This window comes from Ammospiza caudacuta, chromosome 3, assembly GCF_027887145.1.
Source record: "Ammospiza caudacuta isolate bAmmCau1 chromosome 3, bAmmCau1.pri, whole genome shotgun sequence".
Taxonomy (NCBI): domain Eukaryota; kingdom Metazoa; phylum Chordata; class Aves; order Passeriformes; family Passerellidae; genus Ammospiza; species Ammospiza caudacuta.
Genome location: NC_080595.1, coordinates 25616185 through 25630107, shown reverse-complemented (window position 1 = coordinate 25630107; position 13923 = coordinate 25616185). Strand labels below are relative to the sequence as shown.

The 13923-nt window shown below is 39.8% G+C and overlaps 1 protein-coding gene across 1 annotated transcript in view; it reads left to right on the top strand.

Moving 5' to 3' along the window:
* Positions 1-13097, top strand: part of RPS6KC1 (ribosomal protein S6 kinase C1) — an 85033-nt gene extending 71936 nt beyond the window's left edge. The window contains exons 14-16 of the mRNA XM_058801544.1: positions 6442-6524; positions 7241-7336; positions 10493-13097. Coding sequence (XP_058657527.1) covers positions 6442-6524; positions 7241-7336; positions 10493-10603 — 290 coding nt within the window. The 3' untranslated portion in view covers positions 10604-13097. The remainder of the gene's footprint in view (positions 1-6441; positions 6525-7240; positions 7337-10492) is intronic.
* The last annotated feature ends 826 nt before the right edge of the window (positions 13098-13923 follow it).

Genomic DNA, 13923 nt, shown 5'->3' with positions numbered 1-13923 from the left:
GTGTGAATGAGATGTTTTATTTACACTCCCCGAGTTCTTGTTCCAGCAGCGGGGATGCTTTCTGTTGCATCCCTGTAGTGTTTTTGGAGGACAAGGTTTCAGAACTGGGCTGCCTTTAGAGTCTTTTTTCTTTCTTGTTTAAACAAGTTTTCACCAGACTGTGTTTACTAAAAACTGGAGATTTGCTACTTGAGATCCTAAAGCCAAAGGGAGCTTAGCTTCCTAGAAAATGTAAGTAGGAAACTGGCCATCAGTAATGCTTCATATTATTCTGAGGCTTTCATAAGCTGTGTGCTATAATCAAGTCTTATTTACACAAAGTAGCATTCACAGAAGCCTACAAATAAATATATGGTGAATTTGGCTTTATGTAACCTGCTGTTACTTGTGCACAGTGCAAAACCTAAGCAAAAAGAAGGAATTGTGTGTAAAGGATTTTGTTCCAAAAAAAAAAAAAGACAAAAATGTTTCAATGTACAACCTGATTTTTGTACTCCCAAATAAAGATGTCACTTTTGCTCTTAAACAATTGAAAATACAGTGCAGCTGGTCACCTAAAATAGATGGCATGAAAATAAAAATTGCTAGTTGATATTATTAGCCTGCATGCTATAATTTTTATTTACTGAATAAGGAAAAAGATTATTTGCCTCTGTTTACCAAATAGACATTTGATGCAGAAAAACCTGCATATTATTTGTGTATGTGTTTTTCAGTAGGAGTTTGCAGACACTCATTAAATCTGCTATTCTGTATTATAGTAATTTAATTTGAGTAGATTGTTTAAGAAGCAAAATAACTGTGGTGGATTAAAGTGCCATTGACCCTGAGATGTGTCGAGGGGTGGGCTGGTCTCGTAGTTATAGTGTAAGACTGAACTTCCTGCTTTTTGCCTCTAACTCTGTCCTAGATTTTTGTGTGACATTAATGTCTCAGGATGATGTCTCAGGATTATCCAAAAAGGAAAAGAAAATATCTGGATAGGTGAAGGAGCTTTGGACATCAAAATCAGAAGGATGAGCTAGATTTGAAAAACCCTGGCAATAGGAAGCAGGATCAAACACAAGCATGAAAAATAAATGGCTGGTGTGAATAAGGTCTGAATGTGCAGAAAAAGTACTGATTCCTGTGAAGCTGGGAGTAGCAGTTTTTCAGCAACTATTTGGAGTGGGACAGCTCTCTAGAGACCCCAGAGTGTCCCACAGAAAACAGTGACAACTGACTGCTCCCTGAATAGCAAAATGTCATGAACTTGGAGTTGGTAATTGAAGGCATAGGTCTGGGGAGAGCATCAGGTACTTTCTGAAAAAAATCTGATCCCAGGCTTGTTGTAAGTACACAGTGTGTTTCAGGTGAAGCACATGGTCTTGTGGTTTTTCTTAGACTCTGTAACTAGAATAAGCAGTAAGATGTACCAAGCTGTTGATTTGTAAAAATTTGATATTTTAGTCTGGCTGTCATAAATGCCAGTTGTTAACTCCAGAAGAAACTGTACTTACCTGTGTTTATTTATGTCTGTTGTTATTAGTAGTATTAACATTACAGATGGGACTAAACCTTGAAGATAGCATACAAGATGCCTTGTGAAAATAAACGGAGCTGGCTGTGAGGTTAATTAATGTTTGCTTTGTTTTGATAACAGAACAGTCATAAAACTTTGTCTCTTTCGTCACATGATTATTTTAGAGGAAGTTTTGATTCCATCTTGGGCTACTAAAAGAAAGAAAGAATACAGTTCCCTCTATTTTTATTCTTTTTTTTTTTTTTTTTTTTCCCAAAGAAGAGCACAGATGCTTGTGTTTTTGAATAACTTTTAGATGAAACTTCCTATTTTCATACTCCATTTGATCTTAGCAAATGTCCATTGGACTTGCCTCACTACTTTATTGTTTAAATACCATGATAAACTTCTTATACTTAAATATAGATGGTTCAATACTGTGCTTTATAAATTGCTGAAGCATTTTAGGCAAAGCATTATGGCCAGATTGCTTGTGGGATGTTCTATTTAGTGACTGTATCTTATGGTATCTTGGCTGACTGAGTCTGTTGCGAGTGAATTAGGTTGGAATTATTTTAGTTGATTCTCTGCAAATGTTTCTTTACATATATAGATATCAAAAGATGATAAAACAGTAATCTTTTAAAATTAAGTGAGTGTAAGGTAAATAGAATTTACAGAGTCTCTAATGGTTTTTCATGCAATGTTTATCTTAATGGCCGCAGAAGGGGAAAACATTGTATTTATTTTCAGGATGTTGAACAAGTCCAATTCCTCATGAACAGTTTCAGACACCTGATGGTAGTTCAGATGAGTCTCCCTATTTTCCTATCAGTGCAGAAATGATACTTGAGAGTATGCTGTTCCTGCTTGCAGTGTGGCGTAAGGGGTAAGCCTTTCCTGACTCCTGGGTGTCTGGGGATGCACTACATCCACCTAGCGCCAGTTTTTCTGTGAGCTGACTGGAGATGCTTTTTTAAATTTTTTTTTTTTTAATTACTGCTTGTCCTACAAAATTTTTGATGAAGTTTTTGTTCTTGGTGATTCATGAGCCATCTGGCCTGAGTTGCACAGAGAATGTCTAAGGCCTCCTGTAAGCCTGGCTTCTTCCATGTTAACTACTGTTTGCCTGTGCTGGTCATGAGGCATTATTGTCAGCCCTGGAGGAAACTGTGTTTGGAAGAAAATGTGGCAGGTGTTGTAGTAACAGTTTTTGAAATCCTTCAGCAAGAGGGGTATATATAGGGTATAGATTTCAAGTTACTGTGTAAAGAATGAGAAAAGCCTTGGTTTGCCATCAATAGCTTTATTGAGAATGTGTGTTCAGGAGAAGGGAAGTTCTGCTTTTTCTTCAGAACTGGCACTTCTGTTTAAAATACAAAATGTTGTCAGCTATGTCTCCCTTATCAGGAAGTAAGGTATTGCTGTGTGTAATGCAAATATTGAGATAAGTATGGAAACCATAAAGAAAGGGCCTTTCAGTTGAGACCAGCTGCTCTGGAAGGAGGACAGTGCAGGGTAGTGAAGGTGTTTACCTGCACCATCTGTCTCTGTATAAACCTGACAGCATTTTACAAATCCCCTTCCCTTCAGTTATCCCAGTGGCTGCCGTTGGAATTGCTTTGTGCAGGAATTTAGCATTGCTGTTGACTTGTGCTTCGTGCTGCTGGATGTCATGGCTTTGGGAGGGAGAAAGAGGACAGCTCTCTCTTTAATGAAATTGCAGTAGAGTTGAAAGAGATATTAACTTTTTTTCACCCTACTTTATTATTTCTCTGATTTTCTATTTGAGGATGATAGGAATGTTTTTTTCTGCAAATGTTGTTCTGCCAGTCCTAGAAGCACCAACACTGTACATGTGTACACATGTTTATTTTTGTACAAATCTGGGTAAGGTCCTTGATTTCAAGGTTCATGAAGGAAAGATTTGGCACAAATATCCCCATGTTATTCACTTAAGCTTATGTGTCACTACCATTTATTGTCTAAATTACTTTGCTGATGGATTGAGATGAAAATGTTTTCTTAGTGAAGGCAGATATTGTAGTTCAGATTTATTGCAATATTGAAGCTTTAAAAAAAGCATATGCCCTGTGTGTATATTACATTAGCCAGCTACTCTGTGTCCCTCAAAAGCACTTCATAATCTACAGTTTCTAAATTTTCCATGATGTTTAATCAAGATAAAATGCAGTAATACTGATGTGGTATCCTGGACTTATTATGATCAGTATTGCATCAGAAATCATGAGACCTGTTTGAAGGAAGGAAATGTAAACAACATATGTTTATTTGTAGTGTACACAGTGATTTTTAAATTTTCTTTTTTTTTTTTTTAAAGGAAAACGTTTATTTTAACATGAAATAAGGAAACTTCGGAACATAGGGAAAGCAGCTGGAAGGCAGACATTGCATAATAGGAAAAAAGTTGAGCTAAAATTTAGTTTTTGTAAAGAAGGGGACTCAGGTGTTGCCCTCAGCTGAGTCTTCCATTTTGTGTTCTGTGTTGGTTCAGATGACTTGTTATGCAGCTTCTGCTTGTGCATGAGAACCCAGGCAGAGCCCTTCAGCCCTGGGAGAAATCCGTGTTACTTGCCTGTTCTTAATTTATTCCACTCATGTCATTTTGGTGATGGCCAAAAGTGGATGGACCAGTTCAGTGCTGCTCTTGTCAGAGAACTGCAGTGACATTTGTTTTGGCTTGGCATATATTGAAAGTGTTCTTCCAGTTGAAAATATGAGCTTGGATTTTGAGGAAGTGGACTCTGGTTTGCTTTTTGACTCTTATTCTATATATGTCCATTTTCATCAGTGCTGCTTCCTGTAATGAACAGTTCTGTGAAAGGAGGCACTGTGACTTTGGTTCTTTAGAAAACTGGATCAGCATCTCTGATTGCCAGCATAAAGAGAAATAGCACCAAAACTGAGTAAAATTTGTTTTTTAGAATTTCTTTTCTCTGTACTCTGAATGATGTATTTTTTTCACATTTAGGTAATTTTTTTTCAATTGGGCTGTAACTCATAAGGCCCATTCCCACTAAACACCTTTGGGAAAATTGAATTATTTCCTTCTGTGGCATTATTCTAAAATTTAAGGTGTGTCAATATGGGATAGTTAGTGGAACTGAGAATGTAGTAGTCAATCTTACTAATTCTTGGCTTTGTTGTCCTTATTCTGTAATAAGTGTGTAATTTAATTTAAAAATAAAAATCTTCACTTGTTGGGAAGAAATCTTCCTTGAGCTGAAAAGGCAATTCCATGTAGTAGGTTTCACTGAGAATTGCTCTGAATACCTTTCACCAGCTGGTTTGTGTAGAAAGGCCCAACTTTGGGGTTTCTTTCTTTTTCTTTTTCTAAAGGATAGTTACCTAGAAGGTTAGACTTTCTGAAGGACTTTAAAATTAAATTGCAAGAACACATTTTGATTTTTACACAAATTCTCTCAGTTTACTGTAACTTCAGCTTCATCCTGGTGCTCACATGGGATCTTAAAACATTTTAAAAATGGATGTAACTATCCTGATACAGTTCCTCTTATAGTTGCTGTTCCATCTTTGTAAAAGTTTCTTGGTGCTGATAGGAGCATTAATCTGTAAGGAGAGGAATAAATTCTGCTGTGTGGCACCCTTACAGTGATGTATTGGTCGTTCCAAGGCCATTAAGTGTAGTAAACTTTTCAGTGTGAGGGATGTGCTACCTCAAGAGACAATGTCTGAGCCATCCCTCCTTGTTGCTCTTGCAACAGCAGCCTGAGCTTAGTTCTGGGAGGTGCTGAGCCTCTTCCAGCTGTGTGGCAGCTGCACATCCCTGAGCTCAGTGTGGCTGTGCTTCCCTGCCTCTGGGGAGCTCCGGGGTGACACCTCCCTCTCCCTGACCCTGGGCTGGGACTCATCTGGAGCTCTTCTTGGCCATGCTCATGCTAAGCTCCATAAAATGATGAGCAGGATTTTTCTGCCCATGCTGCACTGCTTTTCACAGCAACAGCTATGTGACTGTATGCTAATTGTTGTCCTCTGCTGGGGAGCTGGTGTGGCTTTTGCCACCAAAGCTATTTTAGTGCAGCCTCTGCATTTTTTTGACAGTCATAATGAAGATTTCATCTTCATTGCAATCTGGTTTTCTGCCTGTTTTAGGGCAGACAGTGTGGTGTGTTTGTATTTAATAATTTTTGCAGTTTAAAGCCTGAGTCAGTGAAGGCCAAGTTTTCTGCATGCATCATGCCACTGAATAGGTGTGTGTATATGGCCAGGGACTGTCACCCCCCTCTCCCCTCCCTGCTGTCCCTTGTGCCTGTGCAGCAATAGCACTGTTGGGTTGGATGCAAGGGGAAACAACTTTTTATACCAATGTACAGTTTGGGCTGGGCTGTAGCAATACACGGTTACTGGCTGTGGTTATGCTGTTTGAAGCAGATTTGATATCTCTCCATGAGACCATTGTCAAAAGCTCATGGAGATCTCCCATGGGGATCTCAGTAAATGGTGTGGGTTTTCCATGAGACAGATCCTACCCTCAAAGGCAAAACTAAGGTATGCAGTAAACTACTGCACCCTCCTTTGAGCTGCTTTTCTGGATTAGGCCATTCTGATGTGTCCAGCTCTTGTGGCCAGGGTAAATTCTCTAAATATGCTTTGTTTTACTGTCTGTCATTGTTCAGTTTTGTCCAGAATAGAAAAATCATAACTGTAATGCCTACAAGTCTTGAAAGTGCCTATGTGTGCATGGAAAATACAAATTATGCATGAAATGTATGGTGTTGCTGTGCTTGAACAATGCAATCTGTAGGTGGCTAAAGGGCTAACTAAATTGCAGGCATAATGAAAGCTCTGTGGTGTTTAGTATATGTTCTGTCAGCATTAAACAGTCACCTTGTAAATATATGTTAATTTTGAAGGTGTAACTGACCTTTTTAATATTAATTGAAATGTCTCATGTTTAGAGGTTGGTGCTATCCTAGAAGAGACAGAAGCCTGTGACTGGTGGAGCCTGGGTGCCATTCTTTTTGAACTCCTCACTGGGAAGGTAGGGCTGGGGGCAAGTGACTCCATAAAAGTGACTTCTTGGCCAGTAGTTTCTTACCAGTGATGTGCCCAGGTGTGATTCCCTTGATTGTATTTCTCTGATGAGCTTTGCCAACCTGAGCACTCTCAATTTGCTTAGTCTGCATGGGACCAGAGAAACAAAACATGTTCAGCCTTCAGCAGAACAACTTAATAGAGCTGTACCAAACTAAGGACTGAAAAAAATAACCAAAACCATGATGCCCTCTTAGCTGCAGTGAAATCCAAATTCTCTAACATTCCATCTGTACATGTACAAAACTTTTGCCCTAATACTTCCAGTAGTATTTCCTGAGACTGTGTAGAAGCCATATATTGTTGTTACACATTAATTCAGTATTTTGAGGCAAAGAGTGATCGACCAAATCAAACTGGTGATTGGTTGACGGCTCTGCACAAAGAAAGCAAAGTCCACCAAATTTCCAGGCTCTTCAAATTTGAGCAATAGAACAGAAGCTTTAAGATGTAAATGTTCTAAAGCTCTAACTCAGGGAGCTCCTCAGCACCTGTAGACATTCTTCCCAGAACCAGTACTTCACACTAGGAAGCACTGAATTTTGGCTTTGTGTGTTAAATTTGCATGGATAGTAGGAGATAATCCAACACTGCAGTTTTGAAATCAATAAATATGCCTTCCTGCTTTGATTTATTTTATCCGTTTTTCCTTTTCTCCTCCAGTCTCTGGCTGAGTGCCATCCATCAGGAATAAACACTCATACTTCTTTGAATATACCAGACCATGTATCGAAGGAGGCCAGATCACTGATTCAGCAGGTAGGTGAGGGGAGAATTTGTTTTGTCTATGTGCATGTGTGGATGGGACAAATACTTACCTACCTAATTTGTTCTGGTGAAGTAAATGTAAAACCAGTAAGCTGCTGGTAGGAACGTGGATGGCCCTTTTGTCAGCACTGATGAATTTTGCCCAGTTGTCTTGTTGCATTTGCAAACTTTGACTTCTGCTGCCAGCTGGGTCTGTAGAAAACTGGAGTGCTTTGCTATTTCTTCAAAGAACAAGTTTGGCAAATGCTTTGGAAACACCTGCTGGTGATGCACGAACATTTTAGGAATTCTGCCCTAAATGTTCGTGGAAACATTGTAGTGAAATAAAGTAAAAATGCTGATGCCAATTCAGCAGAATAGCTCAAAGTGCTACGAAACCTGTAGCACACTGATTTGAAGTTATGACCTTGCTGTGGTTGAAAGTGTGTAGCTCTCCTCCAGGAAACCTTCTGGATGCCATTTTAAAGAAATGTACTTTTTTAAAGAAAAGTACTTTAAATGGTGAATCCAATGACTTTTGTAGTCAGAAGATAAGTGGGTAGGTTGGACAAAAGGCAAAATTGTAAGATACAGACAATCTTCCAGACTGATACACCATTTTAAAATTAATGGGAATAGTACTGTTTGATGGGTTTAGTTTACTCTAACTTTAGGTAGTCATAACTGCACATATGGTTCAGGGTCTTGAAATTCAATTAATGCAATGTTCCTGCTAGTTAATTTTGACATAGCTGTGGATGTGGTGCCTAGATCTGACCTGTTCCACTTGAGAAGAAGCAACAACATATGCAAATTGTGCTGTTTAGCTTTGAAGAGGATCTTGCTAGTGGGTGCATAAATAGTGGCATGACTTAGATGTAGTTTTCAACAGAGCAAAGTGGAAAAAGTATTTCTTGAAGAAAACAAAGGAAACAGAATTTGAAAATTCAGTGAGTGAGAAGATCCAGTGACAGATTGATTTCTGTGCTGTTACTGTGAAATGATTAGTGGAAATGGAACTGTATGTTTGGACACCACCTATTTTGACTAAGTGACATGAAGTCACTGAAGGTGAAAGTTCATGTCTGGCAAAGGTAGAAAGGGAAATGATTAAAGAAAAATCCATTTCTATATATTCTGCATTTATATAGTTGGACGGTAGCAAATTTTTACGCCATAAGAGACAAATAGCTGGAGGAAAGCAAAATCACATTTAATGAAGGGAATTCTCCCATTAAGACTAGAAGACAAATGAAGTCGTCCAGTCCATGTGTCCCTGCCATTGCAGGATTGTTTTTGGATGTAGACTAATACTAATTAATATAGTATTATAAGTACTAATAGTATTATTAGTACTACTATTAGTATAATTCTGATGTATTGCCTATTTTCACATATGCCAAAGAATGTCTCTTTTGCCACTGGTGGGTTTAAGTGGCAAATGTATTTCTGCCCCTCACAGCTGTGTTACAAGGCCATGTCTGTTCAGAGAACAGTTTCCCCAGTGCCTGTTAGATCAAGCTGTCTCGTGTAGGGTGGTGACTTATCTGGTGGAGGTTTGGCTATATGAAGCAGTAAATCACATTTTTGTTGTGTGACTATCCAAGGAAGCTGCCATTCATTGTTAAGGAAGCCTTGTCAGGAAAAGGAAGAGAGCTCTCTTGGCATGGATAGCAATTTGTCATTGCGACTTTCCTTCCCCCCACTGCCAAGGGTAAACAGGTCAAAACATCACAGAGTAACTCTCCGGGATCAGTGTTCAGCTATACAGAAAATTGTGTCAGGAGTTGTCTCCTGCTGTGGCATCCAGTCCAGGTGACTTCATTGTAAACATCATCTTCATTTAGCCAGCATCTGAAAAACAGAGATCTGTTTATTTCTGCTGAAAGATAAAGTGGTTTTTTTATGTTCGTTAGGAATTTTGCACTCAGGTTTTTGTTTTCAGGAACCTTCAAGTTCTACTACCAACAAAACATGCAATGTGACTTTTCAATAGGTGTCTGTTTCAGTTTACATTTGTTTTCTGAAATTAAAGTTATTCTGGAAGGACAGACTCCAGAAAATAAGTGACCATGCGTGATTTTCCTGTGCTGGTGCTGCCTGTATTTCCAGGGAAGACTGATACACCCTGGCTGCATTTGTGGCTTGTGGGAGATACCAGAGCAGCGCCATTCACTGTCAGCAAGCTACTTTTACTGTGTGACACTGTGACTGCAAATAGCAGAGCCATCTTAAAATGTGTAAATTCCTATGTTTATGGATGTAGGCTCACTTAGATGTTGACTGCATCAAGATATGAATACACATTTTTCCAAGTGACAACTGGGAGAAGTTATCCTATTAGCTGTTGCAGAAAAAGCAAGCAAGAGATCCTGCCTTTGTACTGGCTGTAATTGAATAGAGTATAAACACTTCTTGAAAACTGCAAAATATGTTTGTGTGTCTTTATTAGTCTCTTTGGAGTTTACCTTTGCATTCCCTTTTATATGGATTGGTATCTTTAAACAGATGTAAATATTGTGATTTCCTTCTCACATGAATTCAGCATGTGATGTACAACTAAAAAGCAAATGAGGTGCTGAGTTTCAGGAAATTTCCATGAAGCCATTAGGCTGTTTTGTTTCTTTCACTGGGGTTTTGACTTTTCAGTTTTAGGCCATTTGTAGGACTCTTTAAAACTTTTTTTTTTTCTTTTTAGGAAATGGAGAGCTGGCTATGTTATCCTGATATTTTAGGATCAGCTCAAAATTTATGAAACGGAAAGTTACAGACTGCTGTCCCTGATGTAGCCATAACACAGTGGTGTGAGCAAAGGTTAACATGAAGCAAACGCAGCGTCCAGAGTTCTACTGATGCAGGCTCTGGCTGCTGCTGTCTCTTTTTAAAATGAGGTTACACTTGAAATGAAGTCCCAGTGTGCAGTGCTTCAGGGAATTGCATGCTGTGATCAGTAGTCTCTGAAGACTGTAAGACTGATACTCAAGGAAAGGAGAGTCTTCTTCCATTTACTGGATTTTAGGAATTTCAAGTATGCTTTTGCACTCTTGAAAGTAATTCATAGAGCAGGAAAACAGTAGGATGTCCCTTACCTTAGACCTTTCTGGAACTTTTAAGCAGTTGTTTTTGTTCTTACTCACTGAATCATGTGTTTTTTTCTTTTATGTCAAGCTTTTGCAGTTTAATCCTGCGGAGCGTCTTGGTGCTGGCGTTGCTGGTGTTGAAGACATCAAATCTCATCCATTTTTTGCCCTTATAGAATGGGCAGATCTGCAGAGATGAGAGACACGTGCCCTCTGAACAAACTCAGGTCAACTGGACAAGTTTCTCTGGCACAGGAGCACCCTGACTCACTTCCTTTGGATGTCTCAAACCACTTGGATGTAATGGCTAAAGGATGCTGGAGCAACAGAGCCAGAAGTGAACACTTTTAACAGGAATCACTGGTTGTACAGGGTGCTGGCTTATTTTTACCACAGCTGGTTGCTACGTGTGTGTGAGTCCTTTCATCAAAGGAAGGTTTGTGAGGCAACTCCTGGGCAGCATGTCTGGCACTGCCAGATAAGCAGGGGCAGGAATGTCCTCCTGGTGCTTTGTCTGGTGATGGAGGTGTCTATAGACTGTGCCAGTTGAAAGTATTTTTTTATTGTGTCAATAGACCATTTCCCTATGCTAAGTGCAGCTCTTGGGGGGGCAGGGAAGGAAAAAGCAAATAATTTATTAACGGTATATGCTAAAGAAAATACTAAATAAAATACTAAAATGCTTTATGCAAAAGTTGACACATTAAAAATAATATATCCATTAAAAATTAAGAAAACTGTTGCATAATACTGCAGAATGTGTCTTGAAAATAGCATATCATTTCCCATTCTGGAAAGAGCATATGAAAGGCAAATAATGCTGTCAAATGTTGTACTTTGTTGGCTGGCAATGTCTGTTTAAAACTCTTGACTATTGTATTTGGTGAGCTACATGTTAAAGTCACTACAGAAAGGGAAATCTTCTTTTCCTCAGCTGGATAAACACTGCTTTAGCACTCTAATAAGGAGCAAGAACACATAACACTAAATAAATATATAGATAAAAAAGGAAAAACTCTTCTTTCATCGCTGCAGCCACTGCTTTATCACTTAATGAACTTTACTTCCTCTAAGTGTCCTATTTTTAGCTGCTACTTCAGGAAAAAAACCTTTCTGCTCGTGTTCTTGTGCTTGAGGAAGCTTCTGAACTCCCCAGTTTGTTTGTTAATAGTCTTAATAAATCAAAGAAAGCCTTCACCCACTCTGCTGCTTGAACAGGAAGAAGCCTGGGATTTGCTCATGCCAAATGACTAAGTGACATCTCTGAGCAAACCCTAGTGGGTAAGACATGGGTAGGAGCCAATTAGCTGACCTGTTTGTTTGCTAGAAATGTCTGGAGAATGGGAGAAGAATATAAGACATGCAGAATATTTTGCTGAGTGCTGCTAGTGCTGCTAAGCAGCCATGCCTGTATGGGTTTCTGATGTATAAATGCTGTACACTGCAATGTACAGATTATGTATCCGTGGGTTTTTTCCTAAATATTCCCTTTGCTTGCACTCTCTTCCCCCCCTTTTTCTTCTTCTGCCCAGCTTTATCCGGAGAACAAAGGGCAAATTCCTTTGGGAAAGTGAGGTGACAGCAACGATTACTGAATTTACAACTCTAAAAAAAAAAGAGGTATCCTTCCATTTGTATTTTAGCAGTGTATTTTATGGGCACTCCCAAAAGTGCATCTGTACAGTCTCCATCTGTTAGACACCAGGTCGATGTATTCAAATAAAGTGGAAAAGGAAAATGCTTCACTTAAACAAAGGAAATCTGGAAACTTTTTCTTTTTCCTTTAAAAATTATTCCACTCCCCTCTTTTTTTTTTTTTTTCTTCCCTTTCTTGTGATCACCAGGCCAGCAGAGGGGCTGTCACAACACTGCAGGTTGTAACCAGGTCACTGGTATCACTGCCTAGCCAGGGCTGTCCAAGATTACATCACCCGCAGAAGCTGCGTTTCAACTCGCCACCCTCTGGCTTCATAACAGGAACTCCCTCAGGTGAGCCACAGGAACAACTTCCTGTGTCGGAAATCTCTAATGCAGAGAGCAAACTGATCCCCGGCTTCCTCCCAGCACTGCCCTGGCTGGGACTCTGGAGAGGGCTCCTTGCTCAAGGAAAGCCTCCCTCCCCTTGGCCACCTGACTCCCTCCCTCCCTGGGGCTCTGCAGCCCAGCCATCAGATAATGCCCCTGCCTGTGTTGATCTGTCCCATTGCATTTGCCTGGTGATAATGGTAGAAAAAAGTATTTTCCATGTTACTTGGAAATGCGGTTGTGTTCAGGTTGTGCTCGTGTGCTGGCTGTAAGCAAAGGCAGGATAAGATAGCACAGGAGCACAAACTGGTTTCTGTGAGCAGCAGCAGGAGAACCCTGTTCTGGCAGAAACCAGATGATCAGTCACTCTCACTGCAAAGCATTCGGTTTAGTTAATGACATCAACATATTTTTTCAAGTATGTTAGTAGTGAGGAAATCTAGATCATGGAAAGTAGAAGGAATGGCAGTATGACTTGCCAGAAATGAGCTTTTGAGATGCTACAAGTATTTGTAACATTACCACTGACTCAGATAATTGTTTATCAAGGGAAGCACGGTCTGGAGTTAATTGCACAAAACCAATCCTGCTTCTATTTTTATTTTTTCCTTGAACATGTATTATGTTGTATTGGTGTTTACATGTATTCCTTTAATAAACAAAACCTTTCAAACCTAATTCAGGCCTTGGCTTTCTGAACTTCACATTTCATTCTTGAAGAATGACCTTACCTATCAGTGCTTGTCCTTTGCTTTAATTGGTTGAAATGCTCTAGATACCTTCTTTTTGGTGCCTGTCACAAAGCCCTGTGATGCACACCTCCATTTGGATGAGTGTTCATTCCCACTTCCTTCTGTTACACCTAGTAGCTAACAGCAAAACAAATCAGTGCCTTTTTTCCCCACAAGAATTAGCTACAGTCTATGTAAAACATGGTAAAATAAACCTATAGATTTTCCTATTCTCCTCTGGATGTTCAGGTACAGCAGATTACACACTTGGGGCACCTCAAAGTGGTAATTTTTTGCACCCCGTTGAACCCTGTAATATTCTTTGTGTCCTACTAAGAAAATCTGGGATACAAAATGTTCAAAGGCTTGCCCTAGGTAGAATTGCCGTGAGGTAAGCCTGGGCCCCTGCCCAGACCTATAGGAGAAAGTGCATCTCATGAAATACAAGGGACATAACTTTGAATGGCTGTATTCACAGCTTCTGTTCTTGTAGCACAGCTCCTGTGTCTCCTGTGAAAATCACCTGGCAGACAGCAGTCACTGTCACGCTGACTGCGGGCGCACCTTTGGGATGCTGAGTTGGCAGGGTTACCCGTGCCGGAACATCCACCCCGCTCCTCTCGCCAGTGCTAACCTGTTCCTTGGTGTGTCCCTGCAGTGAAGGGCACTGGGATGAAGAAGGCTGGGGAGGTCAGCTCTCTCTAAATGAAGCACTCAGCATAACAAGGTACAGGGAAGTGCGAAGTAAACCACTAAAGGAATT